The sequence below is a fragment of the Nannobrachium achirus genome (genome assembly GCF_963921795.1).
Source record: "Nannobrachium achirus genome assembly, chromosome: 14".
NCBI lineage: Eukaryota > Metazoa > Chordata > Actinopteri > Myctophiformes > Myctophidae > Nannobrachium > Nannobrachium achirus.
In genome coordinates this window covers 35,957,618-35,973,164 of record NC_137821.1, presented here as the reverse complement: position 1 = coordinate 35,973,164, position 15,547 = coordinate 35,957,618, and the positions used below count along the sequence as shown (strand labels likewise).

General features: G+C 41.3%; 2 protein-coding genes across 2 annotated transcripts in view; both read left to right on the top strand.

Moving 5' to 3' along the window:
- The window catches only part of LOC308297992 (uncharacterized protein), a gene marked incomplete at its 3' end in the record, with an annotated part of 36,213 nt that overhangs the window by 5,810 nt on the left and 14,856 nt on the right, over nucleotides 1–15,547 (top strand). The window contains exons 7-13 of the mRNA XM_080741556.1: nucleotides 136–646; nucleotides 3,290–3,554; nucleotides 6,441–6,677; nucleotides 8,254–8,413; nucleotides 8,943–9,013; nucleotides 13,806–14,153; nucleotides 15,446–15,547. The exon at nucleotides 15,446–15,547 is cut by the window's right edge and continues 273 nt beyond it. Coding sequence (XP_080597682.1) covers nucleotides 136–646; nucleotides 3,290–3,554; nucleotides 6,441–6,677; nucleotides 8,254–8,413; nucleotides 8,943–9,013; nucleotides 13,806–14,153; nucleotides 15,446–15,547 — 1,694 coding nt within the window. The remainder of the gene's footprint in view (nucleotides 1–135; nucleotides 647–3,289; nucleotides 3,555–6,440; nucleotides 6,678–8,253; nucleotides 8,414–8,942; nucleotides 9,014–13,805; nucleotides 14,154–15,445) is intronic.
- Nucleotides 3,426–6,139, top strand: LOC308298224 (tripartite motif-containing protein 29-like). The gene is made up of 4 exons (XM_080741785.1): nucleotides 3,426–3,554; nucleotides 4,299–4,673; nucleotides 5,351–5,446; nucleotides 5,827–6,139. Exons 2-4 carry the CDS (start codon nucleotides 4,305–4,307, stop codon nucleotides 5,845–5,847), a joined length of 486 nt encoding a protein of 161 aa, XP_080597911.1. The 5' UTR covers nucleotides 3,426–3,554; nucleotides 4,299–4,304; the 3' UTR covers nucleotides 5,848–6,139.

Genomic DNA, 15,547 nt, shown 5'->3' with positions numbered 1-15,547 from the left:
GTTCTGGACGTTGAAGTTTCAATCTGATTGTTGTTATTGATAGTTAACTCTCTAATGAGTTTTATCTGAGACAGTAACTCTAAACACAACAAGGTTCAGGAGGTTTGACATTTCTTTTGTTGTGTGTTCTCACAGATTCCCATCCTCTGTCTCTGGACATGAACACATCAGAGACACGTGCCTCCCTGTCAGAGGAGAAGAGGAAGGTGACTGCATCACGAATACAACAACACGTAAATCATGCAGAGAGATTTTCTGGGTACTGGCAGGTGTTGTGTACAGAGGGTTTGTCTGAACGTTGTTACTGGGAAATAGAATGGAGTGGTAGATGGGTTCTTATAGCAGTCTGTTATAAAGACGTCAACAAAAAAGAATCCTTTGGATCCGATGATAAATCCTGGTGTTTACAGAACTATAATGACAACTACTGTTTCAAACACAACCAAGTTGAGACTAAAGTGCCAGGGACTCTCCCCTCCAGAGTAGGGGTGTACCTGGATCACAAGGCAGGTACTCTGTCCTTCTATGGTGTTTCTGACACAATGACCCTCCTCCACACAGTTCAAACCACGTTCACACAACCTCTCTATCCAGGGATAGGGCTTGGTCACTATGACGCTACAGCAGAGCTGTGTAAGACATGGTAGACATGTTAAGAATACTGATGATGATACTGAGATTTCTTCATTTGATTTATAGATTGTCTCTTCTAGATTAAGCATGTATAAGAATGATGTGTATACTACACCATCATGATCAATCAATCGTTTGATTGTGTTCTGCTTATTGCATTTGTTTAACAACCCTGCTGCTGTGTGTATGACACACACACACACACACACACACACACACACACACACACACACACACACACACACACACACACACACACACACACACACACACACACACATACATTTGTATTCATTATTTTTTTCATTAACTTTAATTAATTTACACTGACTTGTCTTTTTCAAAATAAATGTGAGCACTGTGGCTGAAACCTCTGGTGGAGTGTTTTAGTCTGAATTAGATTTTTTTTTTCCCTTTCTGTCTTTCTGTGAAAATTGTCTCCATGTTTAGATGCTGTTTTATACAGAATGTGGACATACATAGACGATAAAGGGGTATTTCACTTTCAAAAAACGTTTGCATATTTTATTGTCTATACTCTATACTCCTTAAAAGTGTACACCATATTTCTATAGTCAAACGAAGCGGGTCTTTCAGACTTTTTATATTCCAATCCATCCTGAATTGCCTAAGATTGGCTTCCAAAGTTTGCAGTAGTGCTCCATTTTGAACAAAATGCCTGAAATCATGAACTGGTATTTTAATAGTCTATTGTAAGGTTGGCCTGAAGGCAGATCAAACTCTAATGTCTACTACTCTAATGTGTCTTCTTCCAAACATTTCTCAGTTCTTCCTATGAGTTTATTTTCTTGACATAGAATCAATTTCTGCTTCATACTGCATACATCTTTCTATCTTGCATATTTAATGAAACGATTTGCACATTTGAAAAAAAATAAAATAAAACTAGTGAGAACACATGAGCACTGTTTCAGGTGGAACTTTTACTGATGAGGCTTCTTTCAGATTTACATACAAATTTACACATTTGTGAACATAAATCCCAATACATAAATAATAAAAACTAATCAATAGATGCAGTGTAAAACAACAAATGTAGAACACATTTTACCTCCATAATATCCTGATTATCCTCAGAGAAAGATGTAGTGTCTGCTGATGGACACTAGATGGTGTCCAAACAGCATTTTTCAGTCTGGCCATTACAAATTCACAAAAATAGATAGATACAGTAGCCTTTATTATCCCAAGGGGGACAATCAGTTGCCCAGAGGCAGCACAGCAGTTTAAGGTTACAAGTTACAAAGAAGTAAGAAAAAGAAAAAAAAATAATGTTTTATAAAATCAAAAAAGCAAGGCACCATAAAAAAAGAAAATATATATAAAGTGTCAAATAGCTGTCACAATAAAAGAATAATAGGCTATATACATACAGTTAAAAAAAAACATTCAACGCTCATAATTGTCATGTTACACACAAATAGCAATACTAAAGCAAAGCACAACTGACTAAACAATGCAGTACCAATTACCAAACGAATGTGTTCATAACAGTCAATGCTAGTCAGTGGGGTTTAAAAGAGGTTTTAAACACCAACTCATTCAAAATATGAAGAGGTGTCTCAATTCTAAGTCGGTGATTGTGAGCCCACTGGGACCACTGGTGGGCCGTGAGGATATTATCCATTATCCGGGATAATAATTGATAACATTATTTCTTCTAGAAAATGTAAAAAAAAGAAAAGAAAACGTCATGGTATTTTATTCTTCAAATCCTTGAAATTGTAGTTTTCACTGTGATACCGATAACTACGATGAACTTAAAAATATTTTCATACATTTGAAAATGGGTACATTCTGCATAATGAGTACTTTCTACTTATGGTACTTTAAGTACGTTTTGATGCAGATACTTTTGTACTTTTACTCAAGTACATTTTGAATTCCGGACTTTTACTTGTAAGGGTGCCCTCACACCAAAATACCTAGAGTGGAATCCGCCAATGCATTTCAATGAGAATGGAGTGTTTTTTTGCCAGTAGAGGATTTCTGCAAAATACGCTCCATTCTCATTGAAATGCATTGGCGGATTCCACTATAGGTATTTTGCTGTGTGGGGACCCTAAAGGCTCTAACAGAGTCCAGGGTGGAGAGCTATTCACTTCACCTCGTTGTAGTTTCCTAGCTATCACCTAGGCTTTGTTATGTATTTTTAGGTGATAGCTAGAAAACTACACCGCGGTGAAGAGCTCTTCACCCTGGACTCTGATAGAGGCTTAAGGGTGCCCTCACACCAAAATACCTATGAGAGTTGAATCCACGTTCTGCCAATGCATTTCAATGAGAGTGGAGCGGTTTTCGCAGAAATCCTCTACTGGCATGATTCCACTCTCATAGGTATTTTGGTCTGAGGGCACCCTAACAGAGTAATTCCACATTGCAGTACACGTGAGTACTTTTTCCACCACTTGTGTGTGAGACTGAGGGAGTCCAGCTGTACGTTCAACCAAAAGCTGAATGTGTTTGTGCTTCACATTCACTGTCTCTTTAAAACCACTGCCTTCTGCAAACAACCAGGAAGTCCCACACTCTGCCTCTCCCAGTTTTTTTCTGAAGAAACAAAACTCAGAGCTGTTGTGTTTTCTCTCTCAGTCTCTGTTCAGAGTGAACCAACGTGTTGTGTGTTTTCCCTCAGTGTGAGTCGTGTAGTCAGTCAAATGGCAGAAAAAGAACAGCAGCAGCAGCATGGATGTGATCTGGACCAAGATCAATTCTGCTGTCCTGTGTGTCTGGACCTTCTAAAGGAACCAGTGACTCTAAACTGTGGACACAGTTACTGTGGAAGCTGTATTGAGGGTTACTGGGACCAGAATGAGGAGACTGGAGTCTACAGCTGTCCCCAGTGCAGAGAGAGCTTCAGTCCCAGACCTGTTCTGAGGAAGAACAACTTGCTGGCTGAGGTGAGATCACCTTACAAGTTACAACCACACATTAAACTACAGTTTTTGCCACAGAAAACTATTTGTTGCCTATTTTGATAGATGGTGTTATAGGTTGGTTATTGTTCACATTACTGTATGTTATGTATAATACCATGCAAATACAAATACTAAGAATGTTATGTTAGACCAGTGATTCTCAAAGTGTTAACAGAGCCTCACAGTCTGTTTAACCACTGTAACCTTAGCTATTTGAAAATTGCCTATCTACAAGCTCACAGTGCATCGCAACACAAATTATGCAATATTGTTTTTGAAACATTTTAACTATATAAATCTTGTATTGCACAAAAAAGTTCAGATGGGGTTCCATGGCCATTGGTGGTCCTTGACCAAAAAGTCAGAGAACCACTTGTGATGGTATCTTAGTTTCTTTGCAGTCTAAAGTACTTACCTTATGCTGTCATTTTGTTTACAAGGATAATTTACTCTGATCTTTGACTTTGTTAGTCACTGGTTAACCATTAAACCCTGGCTTCTAGTGGTTAAGAGTATCTGCTATTTTGCTTACATTGTACAAACATAAAGTATTCAACTTTATTCAGTGGAAAAGTTAAGAACCAGTGAGATAATGTTCCAATGATCTTACTAGTTGAACTTTACATGTAATTTCTCACTGTGTTTATCACCATGAACCTCACAATGAATGTATTTGTCAAATTGTCATCAGTGAGTGACCTCCCCTCCTCTTCTCTTTACTTCCAGGTTGTGATGAAGCTGAGCATTACAGGAGGTCAGCAGTCTCCTGCCTCCGCTGCTCAGCTCTACGCCGGACCAGAAGACGTGGCCTGTGATTTCTGCACTGGAGCCAGACGTCGCAAAGCTCTCATGTCTTGTCTGGCGTGTCTGGCCTCTTACTGTGAGACTCACCTCCAGCCCCACTACAATGTTCCTGTGTTACAGAAGCACAAGCTGGTCCCAGCCACCAACAAACTGCAGGAGAAGATGTGCTCCAGTCATGACAAGCTGCTGGAGGTGTTCTGTCGCACAGACCAGCAGTGTATCTGCTATCTGTGCACCATGGATGAACACAAGGGCCATGACACAGTGTCAGCTGCTGCAGAGAAGGCAGAGGAACAGGTAGGACCATGATCACTTGAGGACAATCATAAGAAGGATCATGTTTTAAAGATAAAGCAGAACTAAATAGCCATCTCAGAGACTATATAAAATATATTAATTTAATGATGCTGTACACTCATTCTGGAACCAATGAAAAACAGGCAATTGATAACCTGTCATGATATTTCATGTCTCTTAATCTTGTCCCTTCAAAAGTGTATTTTGAGGAAGTTACAAAGTTGTTATAAGATGATGTGTGGATCCAAACTAAACTGAATCACATTTTACCCTGTATCCTGTATGAGTTCTCTCTCTCTCCTGATTGGATAGAATTCACCCTTTGTTAACCTTCTGGTTGGTCCCTGACTGACCAACCAGCAGGCTCTATCTGCCTTGTCCCACCCTGGTTCCACCTTTTTTATGTTGAATTTGCTAAAACATAACTTTTGGAGAAATAAAAACATTTAAAAACATGCTGAGTCACTATACTGCCACTGAGCAGCTCCATTTTACTGAAACCAAGTTTGAAATGAGAATTACAATGGTAGTGGATGTAGTGTCCCACCGAATGTCCCACCAAGACACAGCAACCAATGGGTGTGACTGTGAAGAGGAGCAGGACAACGGGCGGGACTTGACAAATGAAAATGTGCTTTGTTTACTAGCCAAACTGTCTCTCTTTCTGTTTCTTGCAGAAACAGCTGGTGACAATTCAGCAGAAAGTCCAGCAGCAGATCCAGGAGACAAAGAATGAGCTGAAAGACCTGAGACAGATCATGGAGGACCTGAACGTGAGCTGATATTATGATGATGGTTGTTGTTATGTTATTGTGTTTACTGTGGATAGAGGAAAGATTGGTGAGACAAACAGTGCCTTGTGTCAAGAAGCACTAACACAGTTAGTGGTTCTCAAACCAAGGACCCCCCAATTAATATATATTTGGCTGCGGACCCCCATTTGAAAAATGTTTTTTGTGCCAGAAATTTCCACATATAAGATTTGAATTGTGCAAAATGTTTCACATTCTCTCAAGATTTAAAAAAAATGAGCTGATCTACAAGCTCACAAGGTGGCGCGACGCATTCGCATTGTGTTGTAAACTTGTAGAACGGCTATTTTCAAATGTGGATTACGGTAAACTGATTTTGATACTATATTAAATAATTTTAGGGTCCCTGGACACCACTTTGAGAACCACTGCACTGAAGTACCCAGAATGACAGTAAAGAACAGTGACAGTCAATCATCATGGAACTTCAATGGCCACCAATTCTTCTGTTGTGATTGAATTTATTCCATCAAAGTTTACAGAACCATGAAAACTAATAACCAAGACATTTTCTTTCTTTCTTTCTTTCTTTCTTTCTTTCTTTCTTTCTTTCTTTCTTTCGACAGGACAATGCTCATTATTGAAAATCTGTACATGAAAGTTAAATTAATTAGCTAACCTCATGTAAACATGCCAGATTGAGCCAAAAGCAAATTTCCATCCATATTCCCCACTTAAACAACACAACAATACAAACATAACATACAGAAGAAAAAAAGAACTAAAACTAATATCTGCCATTGAAAAAAAAAAAAAAAAAAACATATTTGCAAAATTTGAACAAAATATGGAAGTGTGTGTGTGTGTGTGTGTGTGTGTGTGTGTGTGTGTGTGTGTGTGTGTGTGTGTGTGTGTGTGTGTGTGTGTGTGTGTGTGTGTGTGTGTGTGTGTGTGTGTGTGTGTGTGTGTGTGTGTGTGTGTGTGTGTGTGTGTGTGTGTGTGTGTGTGTGTTAAGCAGAGCTCTGCAGAAGCAGCAGTGGAGGCCAGTGACAGGATCTTCAGTGAGATGATGGTCTCCATTGAGAGAAGACGCAGTGAGCTTAAAGAAGTGATCAGAGATCAGCAGCAGACTGCAGTGGCTCAGACTGAGGCTCTCCTGAGGCAGCTGGAGGAGCACATGGAGCAGCTGGAGAGGAGACATGCTGACCTGGAGGAGCTGTCCAACACTGATGACAGCATCACTTTCATTCAGGTAACACTCATGGCATTTTACTGTTTGGTTTTGACTCTTTTAGGAGAGATCAGCTTCATATTTCATTCCATTCCATTATATGGTATTACATTACATGACTTTATATTATATGACATAGCATGACATTATTAAAGCTGGTAGTTGCAGCAACAATAACTACCTACAGGCAGGTATACCTAAGTATTGTGGATAGGGCGCGGGACACGCAGGTCCCGACCACGTGAGCGCACGCAACCTCCAGACCACTCCCCCGAACTGGCTACGTCATTATATTCCTTCGCAAAATTTCTAGTATACAGTTAAATTATTAAATCATGGCCTATTCACAATTATTTGAGATGATGAATAATTATGTTCTCTTTAGGCTTAAAATAGCCTAGTAATAAAATATGTACAATTATTAAATCTGCTGTGTGTGTGTGTGTGTGTGTGTGTGTGTGTGTGTGTGTGTGTGTGTGTGTGTGTGTGTGTGTGTGTGTGTGTGTGTGTGTGTGTGTGTGTGTGTGTGTGATGATTTTATCTACTGATGTGTTATCTCACCAAATGTGTTTTTTGTTTTTGTCTTTTTCTGTTTTTTGTGGAGTTTCTGTGTTTTTACTTCTTTATTGCACAGCTGCTCTGACATAACTTGTATATTGTATTTGTTCCTAGTGAACTTGTATTTGTTAAATGAATGACCTCTTTCATTAAGGAAAGGATTCTAAATAAGCCTTTTGGCTTCTTCCTCTCCTTGCACAGTATTTTGTATCCTCAATATGTATTGTTCTATTTTTTATAATGTGCTAATAAACTAAACTAAACTAAACTAAACATAGATACCTTTATTATCCCAAAGGGGAAAATCAGTTGCCCCGAGGCATCACAGCAGTATAAGGTTATTTACAAAGTTACAGAGAAGTATGAAAAAGATAAAAGAAAAAACAAGAACAGAGTACAGTAAGAGCACGGTACAGCAAGAAAGGGAACACATAATATATATAAATATATATATACATAAAGTGTCCTAAAGCACAACTATCAATATAATACAGTGCCCAAATCAAAGTGACCATAACAGTCAATGCTAGTTAGTGCAACAAGTATCTCTACATCATGTCAAACACAAGCAGAAATACAAAAAAAAAACAACTACTAACACAACCTAATAGTGCAGTGTCCAAAGTCAGAGCGATAAAAACAACTAGCAAAAGAAAAAAACAAGAAAGGGTGATGCCGCAAGACGCACAAGAGCACCCTCCCTGGAAGGTCCTTGGAGGTCAGAGTCAGTGCAGATATAGTTCCAGTAAAGAAAAAAAGGCTACCGTCGTCCTACGTACTACGTTAGGAAGGTAGTCCTTGTCAGTGTGTGTGTGTGTGTGTGTGTGTGTGTGTGTGTGTGTGTGTGTGTGTGTGTGTGTGTGCGTGTGTGCGTGTGTGCGTGTGTGCGTGTGTGCGTGTGTGCGTGCGTGCGTGCGTGCGTGCGTGCGTGCGTGCGTGCGTGCGTGCGTGTGATTGAGAGAGCGCACTGGTTGAACATCTGATAATGTTCTTCCCTGTCTAAACTGGTTTACTTGTCTCTCTGCTTGTCTCTCTCCAGAGTTTCCAGTCTCTCTCCAGTTCCAGTCTCTCTCCAGTCTCACCCAGTGTGGTCATCTGTCCTCCGAGGTCCTTCACAGATGTGATTGATGTGGTGTCTGATCTGAGAGACCAACTAGACAACATCCTGAGGACAACTTGGCCAGAGATATCAAAGAGAGGTGAGATTTAAATGTGTTATTGTATTACTAAGCAGCCATCATAACATGGACTGAAGAAGCCAGAAGGCAACTCCTTTTCAGAGATGTTTGAACTAGAACAGACTGATGGTACACAGGTTGGTGTAAATTGAATAATTTAAGCCAGAATATTTCTCAAAGGAGAGGTGAGGTTTAAATGTGTCTATAGTTTTTCTAACCAGTTTCTACTGTAAAGTATATTGATTGTGCTATTATAGCTTTACGTATTTGACAATACACTTGAAACTTCAATTTAATCCATTCTTCAGTATGAGAAAACCTTTACTGTTTTCTTGTGTCTCCAGTGTGTGCAGTTGATGTTCTACATCCAGCGGAGCCTCAGACCAGAAGGGACTTTTTACGATGTGAGTCCATGTTGATGCAGGTTGTGAACATTTCAATCTGATCGTTGTTTTTTGTTTTATCTCTCATGAGTTTGATCTGAGAGAAGAATTTTAAACACAATAAGGTTCACGAGGTTAGAATTTTCTTTTGTCATTTGTTCTCACAGATTCCTATCCTCTGTCTCTGGACATGAACACAGCAGAGAAACGTCTCTCCCTGTCAGAGGAGAAGAGGAAGGTGACTTCAACATCACTAGTACAACCTTACCCTGATCATGTAGAGAGATTTACTGGGTACTGGCAGGTGTTGTGTACAGAAGGTCTGTCTGCACGTTCTTACTGGGAAGTAGAGTGGAGTGGTCAAGGGGTTGTTATAGCAGTCTGTTATAAAGACACCAACAGACAAACCCTCTTTGGAGACAATGACAAATCCTGGTGTTTACAATACTCTAGTAACAGGTTCTGTTACAAACACAACAGTGTTGAGACTAAAGTGTCAGGGCCTCGTTCCTCCAGAGTAGGGGTGTACCTGGACCACAAGGCAGGTACCCTGTCCTTCTATGGTGTTTCTGACACAATGACCCTCCTCCACACCATTCAAACTACGTTCACACAACCTCTCTATCCAGGGTTAACGCCTTGGGGTACTGGAGATACCGCAGAGCTGTGTAAGACATGGTAGACAATAGACATGTTAAGAGTACTGATGATGAAATTCAGTTGAAAACATTGTTTTCTTCATTTGATTATAGATTGTCCCTTTTAGATACAGCATACGTGTAAGAATGATTTGTTATCATCATAATCAATAAATCAATCGATTGTGTTCTGTGTATTTTATTTCTTTAATAAGCAATCATTATACAGTATGCCCTGTTATCTTGTTGATATTACTACAGAGCCCTCTATCAGTCTGTGTAGATATACTTGATGTAATGCTGTGGTTCTCAAACTGTGGGTCTGGACCCCCAGGGGGGCCCCAAATGACGAAGATATTCTTAATGTTCAAAATTGTTTTCTTGACTGTAAACAAACCAACATACAGTATGTATAGTGTATTCTGCGCATATCTGAAGTGACAATTTAAGGACTTTTAAGACCTATTGAATACTTCTAAAATTAGACATTACTGTGTCAAAAGTAATGAACAAACTATACTACGAAAAATTGTCAAACATTGGCCAAATATTACTGTACCTGACAAAGGGACAGAAATTTTGAAAGTAGCTTGTCAGGGTGGGTAGTCTTCAGTTCAAATATGAGTATTGTGGGGGTCCTCGTTCAAATATGATTATTTTGGGTGTCCCCAGTTCAAATATATACAGTATAATAAAATAACACCCAGTGTGAAGTGTTATTTATGAGTTAACTTCATTAAGCGTCCCGTGAAGCTTGGCCAATGCGACCCTGGCCATACAAACAGACACCAATTGACCAATGACAATCCAGACAGACATGGGACAAACTATAGCCTACTGTAGATACTAATAATAATTAATATATGAATAGTGTATTGTGTCAATTGATTTTAAAAACATATTTTAATATGAAGAACAATCCCCCCCAGCCCCCCTTTTTCCACCTCTCCAATGTTGTAAATACAATAGAAACATTGGAGTCCTTCAAACAGTTAGTACACACATACGGTGACTTACCATAATTATAACTTGCCATGTTAAAAACTAAATGTTGTCATTTCTTTATTAATAGCTGATCTACAAGCTCACAACTCATTTGGCAAAATTAACAGAATAATGTTACAATTCATTTAAAGTTTGAGACAAGTAATCATAATTCATTCATTAACTTTACTTAATTTACACTGACTTGTTTTTTCTAAAACATCAAACTACAGTCATCTACAGTAGGCCTATGTCATACTGCCAATCGAAGTCATAGGCCCATATTTGGGCATATCAAGGCCCCCTGGGGGTGGGCCACATGCACAAATCAGCGATGTTGTACCGTAGACAACGGTTTATTTTGTGTACTGTATGACATCAGTGCATGTGACATTTGTGACAGCAAATATGGGCATGCTGATTCTTGTAAGTGACGCCACGCATGACACTCATCTCTCCATACATGGGCATGTTTGCGACGTCCACTGTCCCCTGACCACAAGTGTATTTTAATCCTATAATAAAATTGTCTCAAGGGCGGACGGACCGGCTGGTGGGCGGGCCTCTGACATCACGACCAAGTCCCTATGAGTCAGTCAACTCTATGCAACTCTATTCCCAATGCAGCTACACCCAAATATGGAGTGTGTTGTCTAACCTCAATGTGTCACCAAAACGTCTGTTTGTCTGTCTGTATGCCTTTTATGCCTATATATGGAGTTCAGGCATGCCCAAATATGGAGTCTAGGGCAGTCTATGACGTCATATTGATGACATCAGCATGCTCCATATATGGGGATATGAGTGCCCTTGTGTTTCTGGCTCCATGGCAACGGTTCGTTAGTTGTGCGTGTGATGTCAGTGTGATGTCAGACCATCTCACGCCATAAAAAGGTGAAGCTGGTTCGGTTCATGACATCAGCAGCACTTTGTCTTCATCCAAGGAAGGTAGAAAGGGAGAGAGCAATATCAGCAGGAACGAATACAGCTGTACAATATGATGGAGCAGCAGCATCGTTTGAATAGCGTGATCATGACGCCACCGACGCCATCGTCGTCATCATCATCTCATCATCCTCCTACGGTGAGGAAGATCACAGCAGGAGAGACGGCGCGCCCTCAGCAGTCGTGGAATGTCCTCGCATGACCAGGACCCTCTGTCCCGGCAGCTGTCCACCAGGCCAATTCCGCACTTCTTCCCGCTTACATCACTATGGGTGGCATGCAGTATTACGTGATGCCAGCTTGTCGGCGGCGGTTCCCGGGGCCAACCAGAGTGGGGGTCCGAATGGACCCTTACAGGGTCAATAATTGACCGATACGGGTCTGTTCCTCTGAGAAGTGCAGAGTGGTGAACAAAATACAATGTTAACCAAAATGGACCTTGGAGTTTTTCTTTTGTGCTGTAATTTCACCGTTTCTCAGCGCCCAGATCCAGGGTCCACCAGGAGCCGAAAATGGACCCTTATGGGCGTCTCTAACGCAGAGAGTTTAATTAACATTGAGGATTTTATAGTGTAGGCCTACATTGGGTTCCCAGAGCTAAAACATATTATATCAAACTACAGTCATACAGTACGTCACACTGCCGATCCAACCGATAGGCCCATATTTGGGCATATCAAAGCCCCAGGGGCAGGGGACCACATGCGCAAATCAATGTTTTGTATGACATCAGTGCATGTTACGTTTGTGATAGCCACCATCCACCAGTCTCCATATCGGGCTTGCTGACATCACACTTATGTCCCTATGAGTCAGTCAACTATACAAGGAGTTCCCAATGCAGCTATGCCCAAATATGGTGTTTGTTGTCTAACCTCAATGTGTCATGGCATCAGGTGCAAACAAATCAGTCAGCTCCATATATGGGCACAAAAGGGGCATACCCATATATGGGTACATACTGATCAGGGATCTCCATGAGAATAAGGGACAAGGATTGATATATACAGAGATCTCCATTTATGGGCATATAGGTGTCAAGGACTAACAGATACAGAGCTCTCTGACATCAGGGATCTCATATGGGAATAAAAGGGACAATGACTGACAGATACAGGGATCTCCATATATGGGCATAAAAGTGACATGGACTGACAGATACAGAAGTCTCTCCATATATGGGCATATCAGTCGGACCCTGGTGCGATATAGGTGTGATGGCCGCATGTAGCCTATACTGTAGCTGTGGAATGACTGTAATTGTGTACAGTAATTGCCTGTATTTTTTGCTGTAATGCAATGGGTGCCAATATTATGCCAATATGGTAAACTTAATTCGTGACAATTAATTGTGATTCATAAGTAGGCTATTATGTTTTGGATTTGGTCAATAAAATAAAAAAAAGACAACACTCCTTTTATCTTTTTGACTCAGCAGTTCAAGTTCATCTACATTAAAAAAAATCGATTAAAAATAAGAAGGAAAAAAAAGCCACATCACAAACTTGCTAAAGGTTCGATTATGGACGTCCAGTGGAACATGTGGAACTTTAGAGAGATAAGAGAGATAAGCTGTGCATTTAGTCAATAGAGAATCAAAAACTGTTTTCACTGACCAGCTTTCATGAACATACACTAACATGCAAGCTCAACAGTACAGAGTACTACATAGTTAGGGAATTTTCATAAAACCCTGGGAATAAATTCCTTACCAAACAATTTCTTCACCAATGTGTTCGTAAAGGTGTCTAGTAACATATCTAACAAAGATTGAAATTCAACATCCCTAGCAAAATGTTTGACAGCTAGGGTAATTCTGGGTCTCATTCACTTACTATACACTGTACTAAGGAAAAAAATCACTCCCAAACATATGCTTTAAGTAGCATCTGAGGGGTCTAACTAGGTGTTTTTAATTATTCTGAATCCATTGCAAGCATTTGTTTTGCCCGAAAAACATTCATTGGGCCAAAATCAGCTGCAAAGAAATGATGGTTTAGTGATGAGTCATCACTTTTCACAAGGTGTATGGGGTCCATGGCCCAAGGAATGTTTTTCGTGCAAAACAAATGCTTGCAATGGATTCAGAATAATTAAAAACACCTAGTTAGACCCCTAACATCCCACTTAAAGCATATTTTTGGGAGTGATTTTTTCCCCCCTTATAGTAGCCTACAGTGTATAGTGAATGAGACCCAGAATTACCCTAGCTGTCAAACATTTTGCTAGGGATGTTGAATTTCAATCCTTGTTAAATATGTTATTAGACACCTTTACGAACACATTGGTGAAGAAATTGTTTAGTAAGGAATTTATTCCCAGATTTGACAGGTATTCTGCTAATTTTTCCTGACTATACAGCTCTTCTTTATTTGTGAAACATTGCCCCTCCGTGGGGAGGCCTAGGAACAGCACTACACTGCAACCTTAAAACAACCAGGAAGTCCCATACTCCTCTCCCAGTTTTCTAAGAAACGAAACTCAGAGCTGTTGTTTTCTCTCTCGGTCTCTGTTCAGAGTGAACCAAAGTGTTGTGTGTTTTCTCTCAGTGTGAGTGTGGTTGTCAGTCAAATGGCACAACAAAAACAACAACAGCAGGGATGTGATCTGGACCAGGATCAGTTCTGCTGTCCTGTCTGTCTGGACCTACTAAAGGAACCTGTGGCTCTACCATGTGGACATAATTACTGTGGAAGCTGTATTGAGGGTTACTGGGACCAGAATGAGGAGACTGGAGTCTACAGCTGTCCCCAGTGCAGAGAGAGCTTCAGTCCCAGACCTGTTCTGAGGAAGAACAACTTGCTGGCTGAGGTGAGATCTAGCCGCAAATTGCAACACTAGATTTTTGAGCGGTGGTCACACCGTCTCCATAGCGTGGCCGTGTGTGTAGGTATGTTTGTTTGTTTGTATGTGGGTCTGTATGTAGCCTCAAGCCTGTGGTGTAGTACCTTTTCTGACCAAACATGTTAAGGGAGGGGCGCTGTTGTTCAGGCCAGGCCACACACACACACACACACGCACGCACGCACGCACGCACGCACGCACGCACGCACGCACGCACGCACGCACGCACGCACGCACACACACACACACACACACACACACACACACACACAAAATGCTGTCATTTTGTTCACTAGGATCATTTACTCTGATCTTTGACTTTGTTTTAATCTCTGGTGTCCCTAATCTTGGCATGTCATTCATTGTATGCATACATAATAGCAGATAGTGAACGGTGAAAGAAATGCAAATTCCCCCTTTCCATGCCATACCTGAAGGCAGCATTCAAGAGAATTGCCTTGTCCAAACTCTCCCTCTCTGCCCTCTCTATGTAGAAATCCATGCCGTAAACCACATCTCCAGTATTGACTTGATTATGTTCTTGACTTGTTTAGTTCAGTGTGGTATCAAGCACCGAAAAAAGCCGACCTCCAAGCTCACAACGCGTCGTAGCTGAGCTTGGAGGTAGGCTATTTTCGGTGCCCTTTTAGAGATGTCACCCCCGTGGTGCTGTCGCCTCACAGCTAGAAGGTCCTGGGTTCGATTCCCGCCGGGGGACACTGTGGGTGCTGGGGGCGTGTTCCCTCCTCCGCGTCATCAGTGCCCACACCCTAGGTGGGGTTGGCAAAAGGGCCTTTCTGTGTGGAGTTTGCATGTTCTCCCCGTGTCTCCTAGGGTAGATACCCTCACAAAAACATGCAGTAATCCTGGTCTCTATAAAGCCTCCCCCTGGCCAGCCGGGGCGCCTGATGGAGGGGAATGGAACTGGTTGGAATAACGTGTTCCTTCCACGCGCTACGTCCAACCGGGGAAGCTCCCCCTGTCAGGTGATAAGAAGCGGCCTGCTCACTCCTCATGCATTGAAGGAAGCATGAGCTCAGTTCGGGGCCCTCCCCAGGTTGGCAGAGGGAGAGTAGAGCCCAGGATCACAGCTTAGGCAATTGGCACCGGGTGAAAAAATGGGTTACAAAAATCGTGGGATAAAAAAAAAAAAAGAGATGTCACCCCGTCTCTCTAGCATTCTCTGCACGTCCCTGACAATGACTGTGTTGTATTTGTCATCAGTGAGTGACCTCCCCTCCTCTTCTCTTTATTTTCAGGTTGTGATGAAGCTGAGCATTACAGGAGGTCAGCAGTCTCCTGCCTCCACTGCTCAGCTCTACGCCGGACCAGAAGACGTGGCCTGTGATTTCTGCACTGGA

Bases quoted from the DNA above. Each gene is read 5' to 3' on its own strand.
- LOC308298224 (XM_080741785.1), top strand. From the start codon at position 4,305: ATGAAGCTGAGCATTACAGGAGGTCAGCAGTCTCCTGCCTCCGCTGCT. The intron at 4,674-5,350 runs GTAGGACCATGA...TGTTTCTTGCAG, and splicing joins CAGAGAAGGCAGAGGAACAG to AAACAGCTGGTGACAATTCA. The intron at 5,447-5,826 runs GTGAGCTGATAT...AAATAATTTTAG, and splicing joins AGATCATGGAGGACCTGAAC to GGTCCCTGGACACCACTTTG.